The 16,128-nt window shown below is 37.4% G+C and overlaps 1 protein-coding gene across 1 annotated transcript in view; it reads left to right on the top strand.

Annotated features, from left to right (window-relative positions):
* The first annotated feature begins 9,154 nt into the window (after positions 1 to 9,154).
* The window catches only part of ENTHD1 (ENTH domain containing 1), a 91,298-nt gene continuing 84,324 nt past the window's right edge, over positions 9,155 to 16,128 (top strand). The window contains exon 1 of the mRNA XM_019734441.2: positions 9,155 to 9,593. Within this exon, the coding sequence (XP_019590000.2) occupies positions 9,245 to 9,593 (349 nt within the window). The 5' untranslated portion in view covers positions 9,155 to 9,244. The remainder of the gene's footprint in view (positions 9,594 to 16,128) is intronic.

Below are 16,128 nucleotides of genomic sequence, written 5' to 3'. Positions count from 1 at the left end.
ACCTTCAACTTTCTCAGTTCTTACCTTCAAATGCATAGCTCGCCCTCCTCTTGAAGTTCCCCCCTCCTATACCAACTCAGGAAGGCCTCTTCCTCTCTCTTTGCTCTTGCGAGAAAATGGATTGCAGCGTTGCATCTTTTACACAAAATTAGACAAGTTGCTAGTTGCTAAGTGGTACAATTCAGAGTTTGGGACCAGATCCAAAATAAAGAGGGAAATGTGGGCTCACAGGATGTCCCTGGCATTAATCCCTGGAAGGCAAAAAAGGAGAGTACCATATAAGACTCAAGTTGGGGTGCTAAAATGTAACCTTATTCCATAATGTGAAATGGTGTCCTTTTCTATCTCTTTGCCCCTTTATACTTCGATCTTGCTCAAGATTTACTCTTTGTTTTGAACTTTTCCCTTGGCTGCAATTGCTCAATATTTTTGTTGAAATAGAAAAGAAGAATCTGGTGTAGAATCAGCAGAGTGCCTTGGTCACAGTGGGTGCTCAGTAAGTATGTGTTGAATGAGTTAAAAGGAGTAATTTGCGACTCTTAATTCCTTAATGAAGGACTTTCTTTTTATGAATGCTGGTTTGTTGAATGTTCTTAAATTCAAGTTGTGTCTGAATAGGGTCCCCATTATTTCCACATACTATAAAGATAGGATTTTCGAGATAACGACATGTTGCTGATTTTAAAACAATGGTTGGCCTCAGTGTTCTTCAGTCTTTATGGTGTGAGGAGCTGGATCATTGCTACACCCACCAGCTCCTTTGCCAGTTTTTGAACACTGAAGTCCTCTGGCCACAGTCCTCATCCCAAGCCAGTGTTCAGAGGTGGTTAAACACTGAGTCCCTAAAACTTCCCTGACTGGGGAATGAGAAGAAAGAGGAAGCGGTGAACTATAGGAAGTATGGTGGTGTTTTCAGCTCACACCCTAATGAGGAAGCTACTTTTCCACAAGGCACTGTGCCCAGGGAGCAGACTAGAGCCCCTCTCCCTTACAAGTAAGGGGTAGAGGCAGGACAGGAACATCTCAACGAGAAGTTATTTCGGTAGTAAGTAATGATTGGCAGGTGTGTTATAGAGCACCCCGGGAGAGAAGCAAGGCCATTGCAGTGGTTCATTTCATACCAGCTCTGTAACTGAACAAGTGCAAAGGCAGGACCTAAGCATAAAGACTGTAATGTGAGAATGCCAGCATTTCAGTCCTTAATGTCATGGACACTCAGAAAAAATATCAGCAAAATTGGGAAGGTTCAGGAATATGTGGAATCTGAACTTATGCACAATGGAGAAATTTTAAGACCATACTTGTTTAAAAATTTTCATCAATTCCTTTGGAGGGGATCATTATTAATATCAAAACTCCTTGTGCATAATTATGTTTAATTAAATTTTATGGTAAAATGTGTACTTCTCATTCAATAGTGTAGATCCAAACATTCTCTTTTCATTCATTCGATAAGTAACGTTTGAACACCTACTCTGTGTTAGGCCTGTTCTAAGTGCTGGGAATGTATCAGTGAACAAAACATAGTCCCCACCCTCTTGGATCATACCCTCTGGCACAGGGAGAAACAACGTGTATGTCAGATGGTTGTACTACCACAGAGAAACATAAAATGTGGCGAGTCAGAGGGAGTGTGGCTGAGGTGGGGAGGGGGTTGCGATTTTACTGGGAGATCAATGGATGTTTGAGTCAAGTCCAAGACAAAGTGAGTGATCCAGCCTGATAGCTCTCTGAGGAAACAGTTTTTGTAGGTCTAAGGACCAGCAGGTGTAAGCCTTAAGGGGGGAGCAAGCCTGACTCAGTCAGTGAGGTGGAGAGGAGTCAAGATAGAGGTTGGAGAGGGAGGAGGGGCTAGAACACATAGGGCCTTGCTGGCCATGGCAAGGTCTCTGGATTTTGCTCTGAGTGAGATGGGAGCCAACGGAAGGTTTTGAACTGGGGAATTATATGATCTGACCTGGGTTTTAAGTTTTAAAAGGCTCTTTGGTTGTTGTGTTGAGATTATATTGTAAAGGAGCAAGAGCAGAAGCAGAGAGACCAGTTAGGAGACTACTGCAATAGTCCTGGCAAGAGATGATGGCAACTTAGGACAGGTGGTTGGAAGTGAAGGTGGTGGCAAGTGATTGAATTCTGAATATACAGGGTGACCATAAAATCTGGAAACATAAATATTACATTTTATCATGTATTAGAACGTGGCACTGATAAACCATTTATTATCTACTGACCACATACTACCCAGACTTGGGAGCCACCTGTATTAAAGGTGAACTGGTGGATATGATGTGCGGTATGAGAGACAAAGAGAGGACTCAACGATGACTCCAAGATCGTGGCTGGAGAAGCTAGAAGCAAGGATTGTCATTTACTGAAATGGGGGAGATGGTTTTGAAGATCAGGAGCTTCGTTTTGGACATATTACATTCGAGATGTTGGTGAGAAACATCAGCGGGATGGTCAGGAGAGGTTAGGGCTGTAATAACACCTTGAGAGTTGTTGAGAGAGAAAAGGATGTCTAAAGCTATAAGACTGGATAAAACCACCTAAAGAATGAATACAGATAGAGAACAGACCCCTCCAAAGCTGAGAGGTCAGAGAAATGAGGAGAAACCAGCCAAGGAAATGGGAGGGAGCAGTGATGCCCTAGAAATCAAGAGAAGAAAACTTTGTTGTCTTTTGTAAAACTCTGAGTTCAGGGGGAAAAAACACACCAAGTAACTGTTGTGAAATGATGTCTGCATTTGGTGACTGCTACAATACTGCAACTAAATTATGGTGCCCCCAAATGGAGGAAAGCAGACAAGAAGGACCTTTTACATAATGGCTCTTTAACAGAGTTAATTCCACTAGGTATGTAACACTTTACACTTTTGCCTAATCAATTCCATTTCGAACTCACCCAGAGATTTGTTCTAAAAGAAGAAGAGGAATTTTTTTTTTCTTTTAAACCTGGGAATCTCTGACCTTCTGAAAACACAAAAGGTAGACTTGTGAGTGAGAATGCCAACAGAGCTCAAGCAATGTCAATGACCCAAGGTTACTCCTTAGGGTAGGGGAAAGGGTATAGAATTGGATGCAGCTGATTTGGGTTCAAGTTCTAGCTAAATCACCTGCTAGTTGAATGTTTTTGGGCAATTCATGTAACCTGTTTGTTCCTGCAAACTCAGCTCAAGTTCACCTCCTCCAGGAAGCCTTCCCTAACTTTGTAGATTTAGACAAATCTCCTTTTTACTCCCATGTCACTCTATTCTTGCCTTTATCATGGCAACTTATAATTGCTGACTTATTCCTGTCTCCTCTATTAGACTATAATTTCCTTGTAATTCCCATCACTCAGCACAGTGTCTGACACATAGCAGGTGCTCGGTAATGTAGAATGAATGCATGTTGCTCAAACTCACTGTCTCATAGGTGCAATGGGGGTAATTGATGCCTACTTTTGAGTTCCTTTGAAATTTACATAAGATATGCATAGAAAAAATCTTCATAAACTGTAACTCAATATATAAAATTCTTGTTGTTTGTCCCCTCCTACTTTATAGAATAACAACTTAGCCTGGTATTCAGGCCCTGAACAGTCGGTTTCTGGGCCACCTTTTCAATTTCTCTCTGGCTCCTACCCCCACTACTTTATATTATTGCAGGCTAAGCAATATTTCAAACACACCAACATCTTTCACATCTCCTATCATCTTATTTTATACTTACCTATCTACATGTCAGTATCTTATAATAATAATTATAATTGAAGTAGTAGGAACTGAAAACAAATGTTACTTTCATCTACTCAGTCTTTCACCTCCACCCTAGTGGAATGTTGACATATTCTACTCAACCACCAACATGCTTTAAAATGAGGGTTTTATTATATTTTCAATGACTAAAGGATAACATCACCTAGTAGTATGGACAAGGTCCTTAATGATCTCACTTTCCTCCGTCACTTCATCTCCCGCTGCTGTTCTACTAATAGCCTTTCCAACAGCCATAGTAACTACAGTCCTGGCAGTTTTACCAAGATGATAGGTGCTCTCAGCTTTCAAGCCTTTACACAGGCGCCCTTTGCCTCTAATGGCCTCCTCCCCTTTGTCTAGTCAGTGAACTCCCTGTCATTCTTCAAGATTCAATTCTGATATAAACTCTTCTGTGAAACCTGCCCTTAAGTACTCCTTGGCAAAATTACACGCTCGCTCCTGTCTTATTACACGATACACATCTTGTCACAATCTTCTGGGATGGTGCCTGTCACCTCCACTTACCTGTAAACTCATCCAGCATTGCATTCGTGTTTTAGGTCATGGTCCTTACTGCGTGGTGGGGCGCCTGGCACAGAGTCGGTGTTCACTGGAGACCAGTTGAATGTTTCATCCACTACGCATCAGTGGTACCCGAGGCCGTCAGTGAAGGCACTCCATCACTGCCCATCACGCACACTGCTCTTTTAATCTCTAGAGACTACTATTAATTTCTTTCTCTTTTGAGATGGAAATCAGCTGCGGATGGCATTTCAACTCAGTTAAAATTACACTAACCCAAACTGTAAAATGTATTCTTTGAAAGGAGGATTAGGGCAGCATCACAGATCAACAGATTGTGAAATGAAGACATTTACTTTCATTCCACTCGATATCCTCAGGCTGGGATACTTTAGCCCCAGGCATTCCTGTAGCTTGAAGCCCTGGGAGACACCGGCACCAGACCTAGGAGAGGCCGGAAGTGAGGGGCCGGAAGTGAGGAAGCGGAAGTGGGGAAGGATGGGCAGTTGGGCCTGGGAACCAGGGAACTTGAATTTGAGTGAACTTGAACTTGAAAAATGCCCTGATGTGGTAGCTGGACCTTCCCCTTAGGTAATAGACTCTATTTTGGTGGAGGGGGGCCGGGAGGGGGGGGTCTGCTGCCCGCCTCGTCTCACGCCGGCGCTGTCCGCTGCCCGAGGCCGGGGAGAGGGGGACGAGGCCGCACAGTCTGAGGCGGGGAAGGTCCCTGCTGCGTGTGTTGCCGTCACGTCACTCTCACTTTTTAGAAGCTTTCCTGCTTCCAGCTCCCCCCTCCAAGTAAATTGTGTGCTCTTAGAGGGTAGTCGCTGGAAGTTGATTTTCTCTCAGCCTCCGCCCTTCGTGTTCAAAATTCTTTCCCACGCATCTCATTTCTTGCTCTCAACAGCCCTCCCTATGTGATTAGTCCTAATGCGGCAGATGGGGAACTGAGGCTCAGAGAAGTTGTAAGCCTTAATTAGGAAATGGCCGAGCAGAACCTCAAATCCACGTTTTTTGGAATCCTAATTAAAGTAATGAGATGAGATATTGAGAATGTCTAGGTGCCAGCACATTGTGAGTATTCAGTAAAGAGTAGCCATTTACTCCAGAGGGTGGGGACTGTGACTTGTGCTGTATTTCTCCATTTCCTAGAATGGAGCCTGTCACCTGATAAACTCGAAAACTAATAACTGAATGAATTAATGAACACACAGGAGGGGCTCAAAAAAAATCGGTTTCTATGCTTCTTGCAGTGTTCTTTCCATCAAAACAGTCACACCTCTTAATGCCACAGTATTCTCTATAATCATTCCCCCAAAACAACTTCGATCAAACCCTATTTCCTCCCAAGTTGAACTCAATGCCTTATTCTTAATTCTGATACTCCAAAAGTTTTGAAAACCAGTGTCCCCCCTAACTTATGTGGCAATAAGACCTGAACTGAAATGAGCCATTTGTCTTAATTTATTCCAAATATTTACAGGTTTTTGTTACAGTCATATTAATGTGTTTGACTGTTCAAGTGGCCCCGTACCGTACTGTGGGTATCGTGCAGTGTATGGTGTAGGCATGACATTACCCTTCAAAAGTAAAAGATAAAATGAAAAATTGAGTTTGAATTCCGCAACTCATCTGGCCTGAAAGGATTCAGATAAGAGATTGCGGACCAGTAGTTTAATGTCACTTGATAACTTAAATGATTTCCTGTTAACAGTCCAGGTGAAGTTCAGGGGGAAAACAGCCTTGGCCAAAGCACTGTGGAAGTGGGTAAATCTAAAACGAAACAGAGACCTTTTCTACCTCATCATTTGTTTATTTTGGAACTTTTTAAGGGAGAAAACTTTTTTTTTTTGTGAGTTTATTTCTGGGCTGTCTATTCTTTTTTATTTTTTTATTTTATTAAATTTATTGGGGTGACAATTGTTAGTAAAATTACATAGATTTCAGGTGTACAATTCTGTATTACATCATCTATAAATCCCATTGTGTGTTCATCACCCAGAGTCAGTTCTCCTTCCATCACCATATATTCGATCCCCCTTACCCTTATCTCCCACCCCCCACCCCCCGCCGAGAAAACTCTTTAACGATGTTTTTTGAATGTAGGGATCATGTTTTATACTTCTTATATCTTCCACAATGCTGTGTAAATGGTAAGTATTCAAGAAATATTTACTAATCAATTTAAAAATATTTATTCCATACTCTTGAATTTTACTTGACAATTACAAGAGCTGAATTATATTTTTAAGATGTCATATCTGTAATCTATAGAATCGATTCAGGTTTATCCCAAAACAGAATCATTCAACCATTTGGTCGTTCACCCAACCCCTGTTTCTTGAGTACCTGCGATGTGCTAGGTACATGTTACTCAATAGGATTACATCGGGAAATAAGATGGTGAAGGTTCCTGCTCTCAAAGACCAGTCTGGTGGTGGAGAAAACCAAAGAAAAAATGACAAATACTTACGTACAGATCATGGTAAGTGCCAGGAAGAAAATACACCAGGTGCTGAAAAGAGTGTGATGGGAAGACCTAGTTAGCAAGGTCAGTGAAGCCCTCTCAGAGGAGGTGACATAGATTTGTGGAATATCTTACTTCCCTCCATTTCTAAATATTATAAGGATTTGGGTAGCCAGACAACTAAAATTCAGGTGTGAAAATTTGCCCTCTTGGGCATTCATTTTGTTTCAGATGTCACATTACTGTAATAACAATCTCAAGTTTTTGATGGTATGAGTAAACAGCATTTGCATGTAGTCACGTGTCTAAAATGTAATAAGCCAACATACAATGTACAACTACAATTAACTGAACTCCTTGTTAGTATGAAAGAATAACAGTAGTAGAATGGTGTCTTACATAGTCTGTATTCGTGTCACAAAGTACCATCTATTAGTAAATGATACTCTTTCACTTATCCAAACTTTTTTCTTTTTGGTTTTTCTGATGGTTGGAAATGTATTTAATTTTGGCATGATGTCAAGCACATCCACTTTAAACTACTTTATTGGATTGAAGGCCTAACTGATTATTTAGATAGATTTCTGGGGCAGAAAATTCATTTAAGGAAGCGATTTAAAAAATTTTTAAATGCAGGTTGGAGAAAATAAGAAAACCTAAAAGATTAGGATTTCGTTGCTCCAAAATATCGAAAGGTAGCTATCCAAAAAAAGAACAAATGGGTTTTAACAACTATTGTTTAATTACTGCAGGTTATGGTTCTAACAGGGTGTTTTCTTTAAATAGACTTTTGAGGAAACAGATCAATATTTGTTGCTCTAAGCCAATGTCACAGTGCATCTCTGCATTGAGTGAGCTTGGTAGAGGGGAAAAAGGACAATAGAAAAAGAAAAACCTCATGATTGAAAATTTTAATAGCTTATTGAAACACACCATAAATCGGGTTTTTGCTGCAGTGGTGGGTCAGATAAAAAATGCCTGTGTTTGAAGAAAGAAAATTAGAAAACTTTAAAAACACACAACTATTTTTCTTCCTAGGGTTGATGGTAGTCTTTTTCTGAGACATCTTAATTAAACTGATAAATTTTCTATCTTGCTTATTTGAGGATGTGTTGTGCTTAAAAAAAAAAAGAAAAGCTAATTAATTCCTTCTCTTATTTTTTTAAAAAAGAAGTGATAGTTCACTTAGGATGTTTCTGAAAATGTATGTTTTCCTTAAATACACCCTGGAATTAATCAAGCCTGAGCTGGGAGTTGAGAAGGTCAAAGAAGAGAAACAAAACAAAACTAAAAATAACAAATACATTTGTTATGGATTTCAACCATTTTCTTTTGTATGTATACAGTTTCTCTAGTAAAATCTGATTATAGATTGTCAAGGCTTCACTGGGTCTGCATGCTCATCAGGTCTTGAAATCAGTATGGTACACTATCTTGGTGGCCACCATTGGTGCATCTTAGGGAACCCACCTTAATGCAAAATAATGAAAAAGAAGAAAGGGAATGGTTTCCTATGAACTTGTGAATTGATTATTCATAGCATCACTTAAAGTTTAATGTGTTTTTGTATCAACCTAAATGGGCCTTTCTTTGTCTATTTGTTTTGAGATCTGAGAGATACATGCTGATCACTCCAGGTTTTAGGAAAATCCTTACACTATTTGAATCATACTATTGACATTGTGGAGTTCTAAACTCATATTTCCTTTTCTAAAGCTGAGTAAAGAAAGTAATTTTAACTTTTTCCTTGAACTCACTAGCCTTACCCAGACTAAAATAATTGGTTTAGGGTTCCAAGAGTCAGCTATGGAGTCCACTGAGGTACAACGACTTGTCTTAATTAGTTGAGGACCCTTCCCCCTTTAGATTAACAAGAAAGAAGACCATATTTAGATCTGATTTTAATGACTTGTAGTTCTAAAAAGAGTATGACCATAGGGTCACTTGGTAACTCTAAGACTCAATTTTCATGATCTTAATTACTTTAAGAACTTCATTTAATATTTTATACATGGCAACAAATCTTAAGCATGAGATGCCAGAGCCCAAGTTCCATTTTCTTATACTAAGTTGTCCACTGTACATATAATGCTTAATAATAATTTTATTTCTGGCAAAGAGGTTGAATGATATTTTCTGCAGGAGGCTTTAGGACTGGAAAGACCACCTATATTTCTTGAAATAAAGTAGGCCAATCCCTTATGAGAGATTTTCCCATACTGATCCTCAGAACACTTATATGGTACCCTCAATTCTGGCTGATATAAATGAGGGGCTGATTTAGAAACTAAAGCTAGATTTTTCAGACTGACTTGGTCTTCTGTAGACATTAAAAAATAGTTACCTTTTTAATTTTTTTTGCTTTTCTTTGCAGAAAATTGATACCTTGTCAAGATGGAGATTAATCATTTGTGTTTGGGAGCAGCAGAAATGGGGACCACTTACCTCTCAAGGGTTTTATAAACCAATCACATAAACTCTTATTCCATTGCTCTCAGCCCCATCTCACCTTGTCTTACTTATGGCATTCAGGAGGCAAGTGAAAAACTTTGTGAAAAATTACTCAGATGCTGAAGTCAAAGTCAGGGAAGCAACTTCTAATGACCCTTGGGGTCCCTCTAGTTCTCTGATGTTAGATATCAGTGACCTGACCTTCAACACGATGTCTCTCTCAGAAATTATGAATATGCTATGGCAGAGACTAAACGACCATGGAAAGAACTGGCGCCATGTGTATAAATCCCTTACACTAATGGATTATCTCATCAAGAATGGATCAAAGAAAGTTATTCAGCATTGTAGAGAGGGCATCTGCAACCTTCAAACACTAAAAGATTTTCAACACATAGATGAAGCTGGAAAAGACCAAGGTAACAGTTACAGAAGTTTATACAGTGTGTTAGTAAAGATTAAGGGTTTTGGAGGGGATCATTTTAAACCAGGAACTGGGGAAAAGTTCTTAAATGTATTAGCTACTTTCCCTCTGGGACAGTTGTAGTTTTCAGTTTAATCCCTTGTGTTGTCTTCTTGAGTGCCTTAGAGAACAATATATTGTTTTTTTCAAAAGGATGTGTAAAACAAACACACTTAGGTTCATGAAAAATGATGCCTCATAGAAAATGAGCAAAGTAAAGCAGGAGGCGTGGCAAATTGGTATAATAATGTCACTGTAATTCATAATTTTAATTAGACTAGAATTTAGTCATAAATGTAAGGAAGTGTTTCCAAAGACTATGGAATCTTCAAAGATTAGCTAGATGGAAATAGTTTTATGAATTCAAAAATTTAGGTCAGAATTTCGTCGGGGGTGGAGGAGGAGGTGAAATAGGGAAAGGGTATAGAACACTGAACTGCGATGATTCAGTAATACCTGATAGTCCACAATGGTAAAAGAATCAGCACTTCCTTCCCGTCTTGTGTGAAATTATCATTATATTAAAAATGAATAGTCTAATGAATCATCAGAAGAGGATAAAATTCAGTGCAATCTCTGTGTTAAGTATACATTTTTAAAATAGACTATTTTTCAGAGCAGTTTTAGATTTCCAGCCAAATTATGCACAAAGTACAGAGTTCTCGTGTACTCTTCCCCACCCACACATGGTTTCTCCTATTAATCTTCTAATAGTCTGGTACATTTGTTAACAATCGATGAACCAATATTGACACATAATTATTAACTAAAGTTCTTAGTTTACTTTAGGGCTCACTGTGTTCTAGTTCTATGGGTTTTGAAAAATGAATATCATGTATCTACTATTCCAGAATCATACAGAATAATTTCACTGCCTTGAAAATGCCCTGTGCTCTACCTGTTCACCCTCCCGCCTCGACTCCCAACCCCTGACAACCACTTATCTTTCTACTATTGTCTTTTCCAGAATGTTATATAGTTGGAATCCTACAATATGTAGCTTTTTCAGACTGCTTTCTTTCACTTAGCAATATGCATTTAAGATTCTTCCATGTCTTTTTATAGCTTCAGATCTCATTTCTTTGTTTTTCCTTCATGTTTAAAAAAACAGCTTTATTGGTTTACAGTACCATATAATTCACCCATTTAAAGTGTACAGTTCTATGGTTTGGGTATATTATTAATTTTTAAAACTTATAATAAAATATATGTAACATAAAATTTGCCATTGTAAGTTTGCAATACAGTGACATTAATTACATTGAAAATGTTGAGGGGTGGGAGATGAGGGTAAGGGGGATCAAATATATGGTGATGGAAGGAGAACTGACTCTGGGTGGTGAACACACAGTGGGATTTATAGATGATGTAATACAGAATTGTACACCTGAAATCTATGTAATTTTACTAACAATTGTCACCCCAATAAATTTAAAAGAAAAAAAGAAAAGAAAAAAAACAGAAAATGTTGTGCTGTCATCACCACTATTTCTAAAAATTTTCATCACCCCGAAAAGCACCTCTGTAACCATTAAGCATACCTCCCCTGCTAACCTCTAATTTTTCTGTCTTTATAAATAATTTGCCTATTCTGGGTACACTCATATAAGTATAGTCATACGGTATTTGTCCTTTTATGTCTTGCTTATTTCATTTATCATAATGTCCTCAAGGTTCATCCATGTTGTAAGATGTATCAGAATTTCATTCTTTTTATAGCTGAGTAATATTCTATTATGTGTACATACCACATTTCGCTTATTCATTTGTTGATGGATTCTTAGGTTGTTTGCACTTTTGGGCTATTATCAACACTGCAATTAACATTAGCGTACAAGTATCAGTATGAACCCCAGTTTTTAGTTCTTTTGGATTTATACTTAGGAGTGGAATTGCTGGATCATATGGTCATTCAATGTTTAGCTTTTGAGAAACTGCTAAACTTTTTTTATCAGCTTCACCATTTTACATTTTCACCAGCAATGTAAGGTGGTTGCTGTTTCTCCATATTCTTGACAACAGTTGTTATTATCCATCGTTTTTTATTATAGCCATCCTATGTGGCTCTTTTATTATAGCCATGTCCACTTAATGGACATGAAGTATGCACTGTGGTTTTGATTTACATTTCACTGAATACTAATTTTGAGCATCTTTTTATGTCTTTGTCATTTATATATCTTTGGAGAAATGTCTATTCAAATCCTTTGTCCATTTTTAACTGGGTTATTTGTTTTTTTATTGTTGACTTTTAAGAGTTCCTTATACTGGATACAGGACTTGTATCAGATAGGTGATTTGCAAAAGTGTTCTCCCATTCTTTAGGTTGTATTTGTATTTTCTTGATTAAATTGTGATGAAATCCAGTTTTTCTGTTTTTCCTTTGGTTGCTTGTGCTTTAAGTGTCACATGTAAGAAATCATTGCCTAATCTAAGGTCACAAAGATTTATACCTATGTTTTCTTCTAAGAGTTTTATAGTTTTAGCTCCTCCATTTAGATCTTGGATACATTTTGAGTTAATTTTTGTATATGGTGTGAGGCAGAGGTCCAACTTTATTCTTTTGTGTGGATATCCAGTTATCCCACTACTATTTGTTGAAAAGACTATTTCCCCCTTGAATTATATTGGCATCTCATGGAAGTCAAATAACCACAGATGTATGGGTTTATTTCTGTTCCGTTTATGCATATGTCTATCCTTATGCCAGTGCCACACTATTTTGATTACTGTAGCTTTGCAGTAAGTTTTGAAATAAAGGAGTGTTAGTCCTCCAGCTTTGTTCTTTTTTGATATTGTTTTAACTAATCTGGGTCTCTTGCATTTCGTTTTCAAGTTTAGCTTCAGCTTGTCAATAGCTACAAAAAGGGCAGCTAGAATTTTGATTGAAATTGCATTGAATCTATAGATCAATTTGGGTTATATTGCCATCTTAACAATATCAGTTCCTCCAATCCGTGAACACAAGATGGCTTTCCCTTTATTTAGGTCTTGTTTCATTTCTTTTATAAATGTTTTATAGTTTTAAGAACAAGTACAAGTCTTATACTTCTGTTAAATTTATTCCTAAGTATTTTATTCTCTTTGATGGAATTATTTTCTTAATTTCATTTTCAGATTGTTCATTGCTAATATATAGAAATATAACTGATCAACTGATTTTTTTATATTCATCTTGTATCCTATCACTTTGATGAACTCACTTATTAGCTGTAATTGTTTGTTTTTGGTAGATTCCTTAGGATTTCCTGCATACATGATCATATCATCTGCAAATAGAGATGCTTTTATTTCTTCCTTTACAATCTGGATGCCTCTTATTTCTTTTTCTTGCTTAATTGCCCTGGCTAAAACCTCCTGTGTAGTGTTGACTAGAAGTGGTGAGAGCAGACATCCTTGTCTTGTTCCTGATCTTAAGAGGAAAGCTTCCAGTCTTTCACCATTAAGTATGATGTTAGGTGTGGGTTTTTCATAGATGCTCTTTATCAGGTTGAAAATTCTCTTCTATCCCTAGTTTGTTGAGTGTTTCTATCAGGAAAGGGTGTTGACTTTTGTCAAATGATTTTTCTGCATCTATTGAGATGAGTATGTGTTTTTCCCCCTTTATTCTATTAATATGATGTAGTACATTTATTGCTTTTCTTTTTTTTTCTTTTTTTAAATTTTATTCTATTAAATTTATTGGGGTGACAATTGTTAGTAAAATTACATAGATTTCAGGTGTACAATTCTGTATTACATCATCTATAAATCCCATTGTGTGTTCATCACCCAGAGTCAGTTCTCCTTCCATCACCATATATTCGATCCCCCTTACCCTCATCTCCCACCCCCCACCCCCACCCCCCTTACCCTCTGGCAACCACTAAACTATTGTCTGTGTCTATGAGTTACATTTATTGCTTTTCATATGTGAAAATTGCATTCCTAGCATAAATCCCACTTGGTCATGGTGTATAGCCTCTCTATTTTTTAAGCATTTATTTTAGATCAGTTTTGATGGTTTAATGATGAAATTTAAGAAAATCTTCTTGGGTTTTGATCATGCTGTACTACATAAACCAGAAATTGTAAAGGTATCAATTTCCATAAGGATTAAATTTATTATCAACAATTAAAATAAAATACTTCATACTTTACAGAGCAGCTATTTTATCACTGTACTAAACACTACATGATTTTTTTGTTTCCTTTTAAATTTAAAATTTTTTTATAATCTTATTTTTTAATTACAGTTGACGTACAATATTATATTAGTTTCAGATGTACAATATAATGATTAGACATTTATATAACTTATAAAGTGATCACCCAATGAATCTAGAACCCACCTGACACCATACATAGTTGTGACAATATTATTGGCAATATTCCTTATGCTGTACTTTACATCCCCATGACTATTTTGTAACTATCAATTTGTACTTAATCCTTCCCCCTTTTCCCCCATCCCCAAACCCCCTCCCATCTGGCAACCATCAAAATGTTCTCTGTATCTATGAGTTTGTTTCTGTTTCTTTTTTTTCAGATTCCACACATAACTGAAATCATATGGTATTTGTCTTTCTCTGACTTATTTCACTTAACATAATACCCTCTAGGTCCAAATATGTTGTTGCTTATGGCAAGATTTCATTCTTTTCATCACTTTGATTATTTTGTGCCAGTCCCTTCTGGCCTGCAAAGTTACTGTTGAGAAATCGGCTGACAGGCTTATGGGAGCTCCCTTGTAGATAACTAACTGCTTTTGTCTTGATGCTTTTAAGATTCTTTCTTTGTCTTTAACCTTTGGCATTTTAATTATGATGTATTTTGGGGTGGGCCTCTTTGGGTTCATCTTGTTTGGGATTCTCTGCGCTGCCTGGGCTTGTATGTCTGTTTTTTTCCCCAGGTTAGGGAAGTTTGCCATCATTATTTCTTCAAATAGGTTTTCAATTCCTTGCTCTCTCTTTTCTCCTTCTGGTACCCTTATGATGCAAATGTTGATACACTTGATGTTGTCCCAGAGGCCCCTCAAACTGTCCTCAGTTTTTTGGACTCTTTTTTCTTTTTGCTGTTCTGATTGGTTGTTTTCTGCTACCTTATCTTCCAGATCACTGATTCAATCCTCTGCTTAATCCATATTCTTAACAACTACAATATATTGCTGAATGAATGAATGAATGAGTGAATGAATGAATGATGTTATTCCAGTCCTGATCATGCTGTTCACTCTTCTACTTCATCCTATCAGCATGTGTCATGTCTTTAAACTTGACCAACTGTTTAATTAGTTATATATAGCAGGATGGTACAGCTAGAAAGGGTTTGAGAACTGAACTAGCTCTGTTCACTAATCTGGGACAGGAGCTGAGAAGTTTATTCTTTTTGGCACCTGTTTCAGAGTTATTTAGGTCAAAGATGGTACAAGCAATGTGTACCTTATATTCTTTATTTCTGGTTCTCCTGGCTTAAAATATTCTTCACTCAAGTCCAACTAATTCGATGGTCTTGGGCAAATAGCTAAACATAGTTGCCATGGCTGGGCTAATTTCTTTCATCTGAGGTTTAGGGCTAATAACAGGTTAGGCTCAACCTCATCAGAAAGGTTTCACATTCCCACAGATGATGTAGAGTCTCCAGCTGATAGTCCTGTATCTCCTTGACATTTCCAGGGAAAGTGTAACATTCTCTCGTTTATGTCCACAGTGTCTACACACCTCTGTCAGAGCACATTTATGTACATATCTGTATCCCTTGCAAAATTGTGAATTTTTTAAGGGCCAGAACAGTGTCCCTAGCACTTAGTACATTGCCTGGGGGCTAGGATCACTCAATAAATAATTTGATGTTTGGATGATTCATACCTTAGTATTTTTGTACTTTTAGCAAATTTATACCAATTCACTTTCTTTTAGAAATGTAAAAAATAAAAATGTGAGTTGACTCCTTCAATAACAAAAATTTCTATTTTTTACTATAAATTACTTTTCAAAGTAGATTTTAAATATTATCAGTTCTGTATTGAGATATAATTTACATGCTGTAAAATGCACAGATTTTTAGCATACAGTTTGATGAATTTGGGGTAAGTGGAACCATCACTCATATCAAGATAAAGAACATTTCCATCATCCCAGAAAATTCCTTCATTCCCTTTTCCAGCCAATCCTTTCTTCCAGAGGCAACTGTTACTCTGATTTCTTTCACCATATACATTAGTTGCATTTGTTCTTGAAATTCATATAAATGGTAGAATACAGTATGTATTCTTTTGTTTCTGGCGCCTTTCTCTCAGCATAATGTTTTTGAGAGTCACCCATGTTGTTGCACGTGTCAGTAGTATTCCTGTTTATTGCCGAGTCATATTCTATCATATGAATATATCACAGTTTGTTTATCCATCTTCTGTTGATGGATATTTGGGTTGTGTATACTTTTTGGCTGTCATGACTAAAACTGTCATGAATATCCTGTGCCAGTCTTTTTGTGCCCATGCACATTCAGTTCTC

Source organism: Rhinolophus sinicus, linkage group LG02 (genome assembly GCF_036562045.2).
Source record: "Rhinolophus sinicus isolate RSC01 linkage group LG02, ASM3656204v1, whole genome shotgun sequence".
NCBI lineage: Eukaryota > Metazoa > Chordata > Mammalia > Chiroptera > Rhinolophidae > Rhinolophus > Rhinolophus sinicus.
Note: the sequence above shows the minus strand (reverse complement) of the source record. Positions and strands in the feature narration are given on the sequence as shown.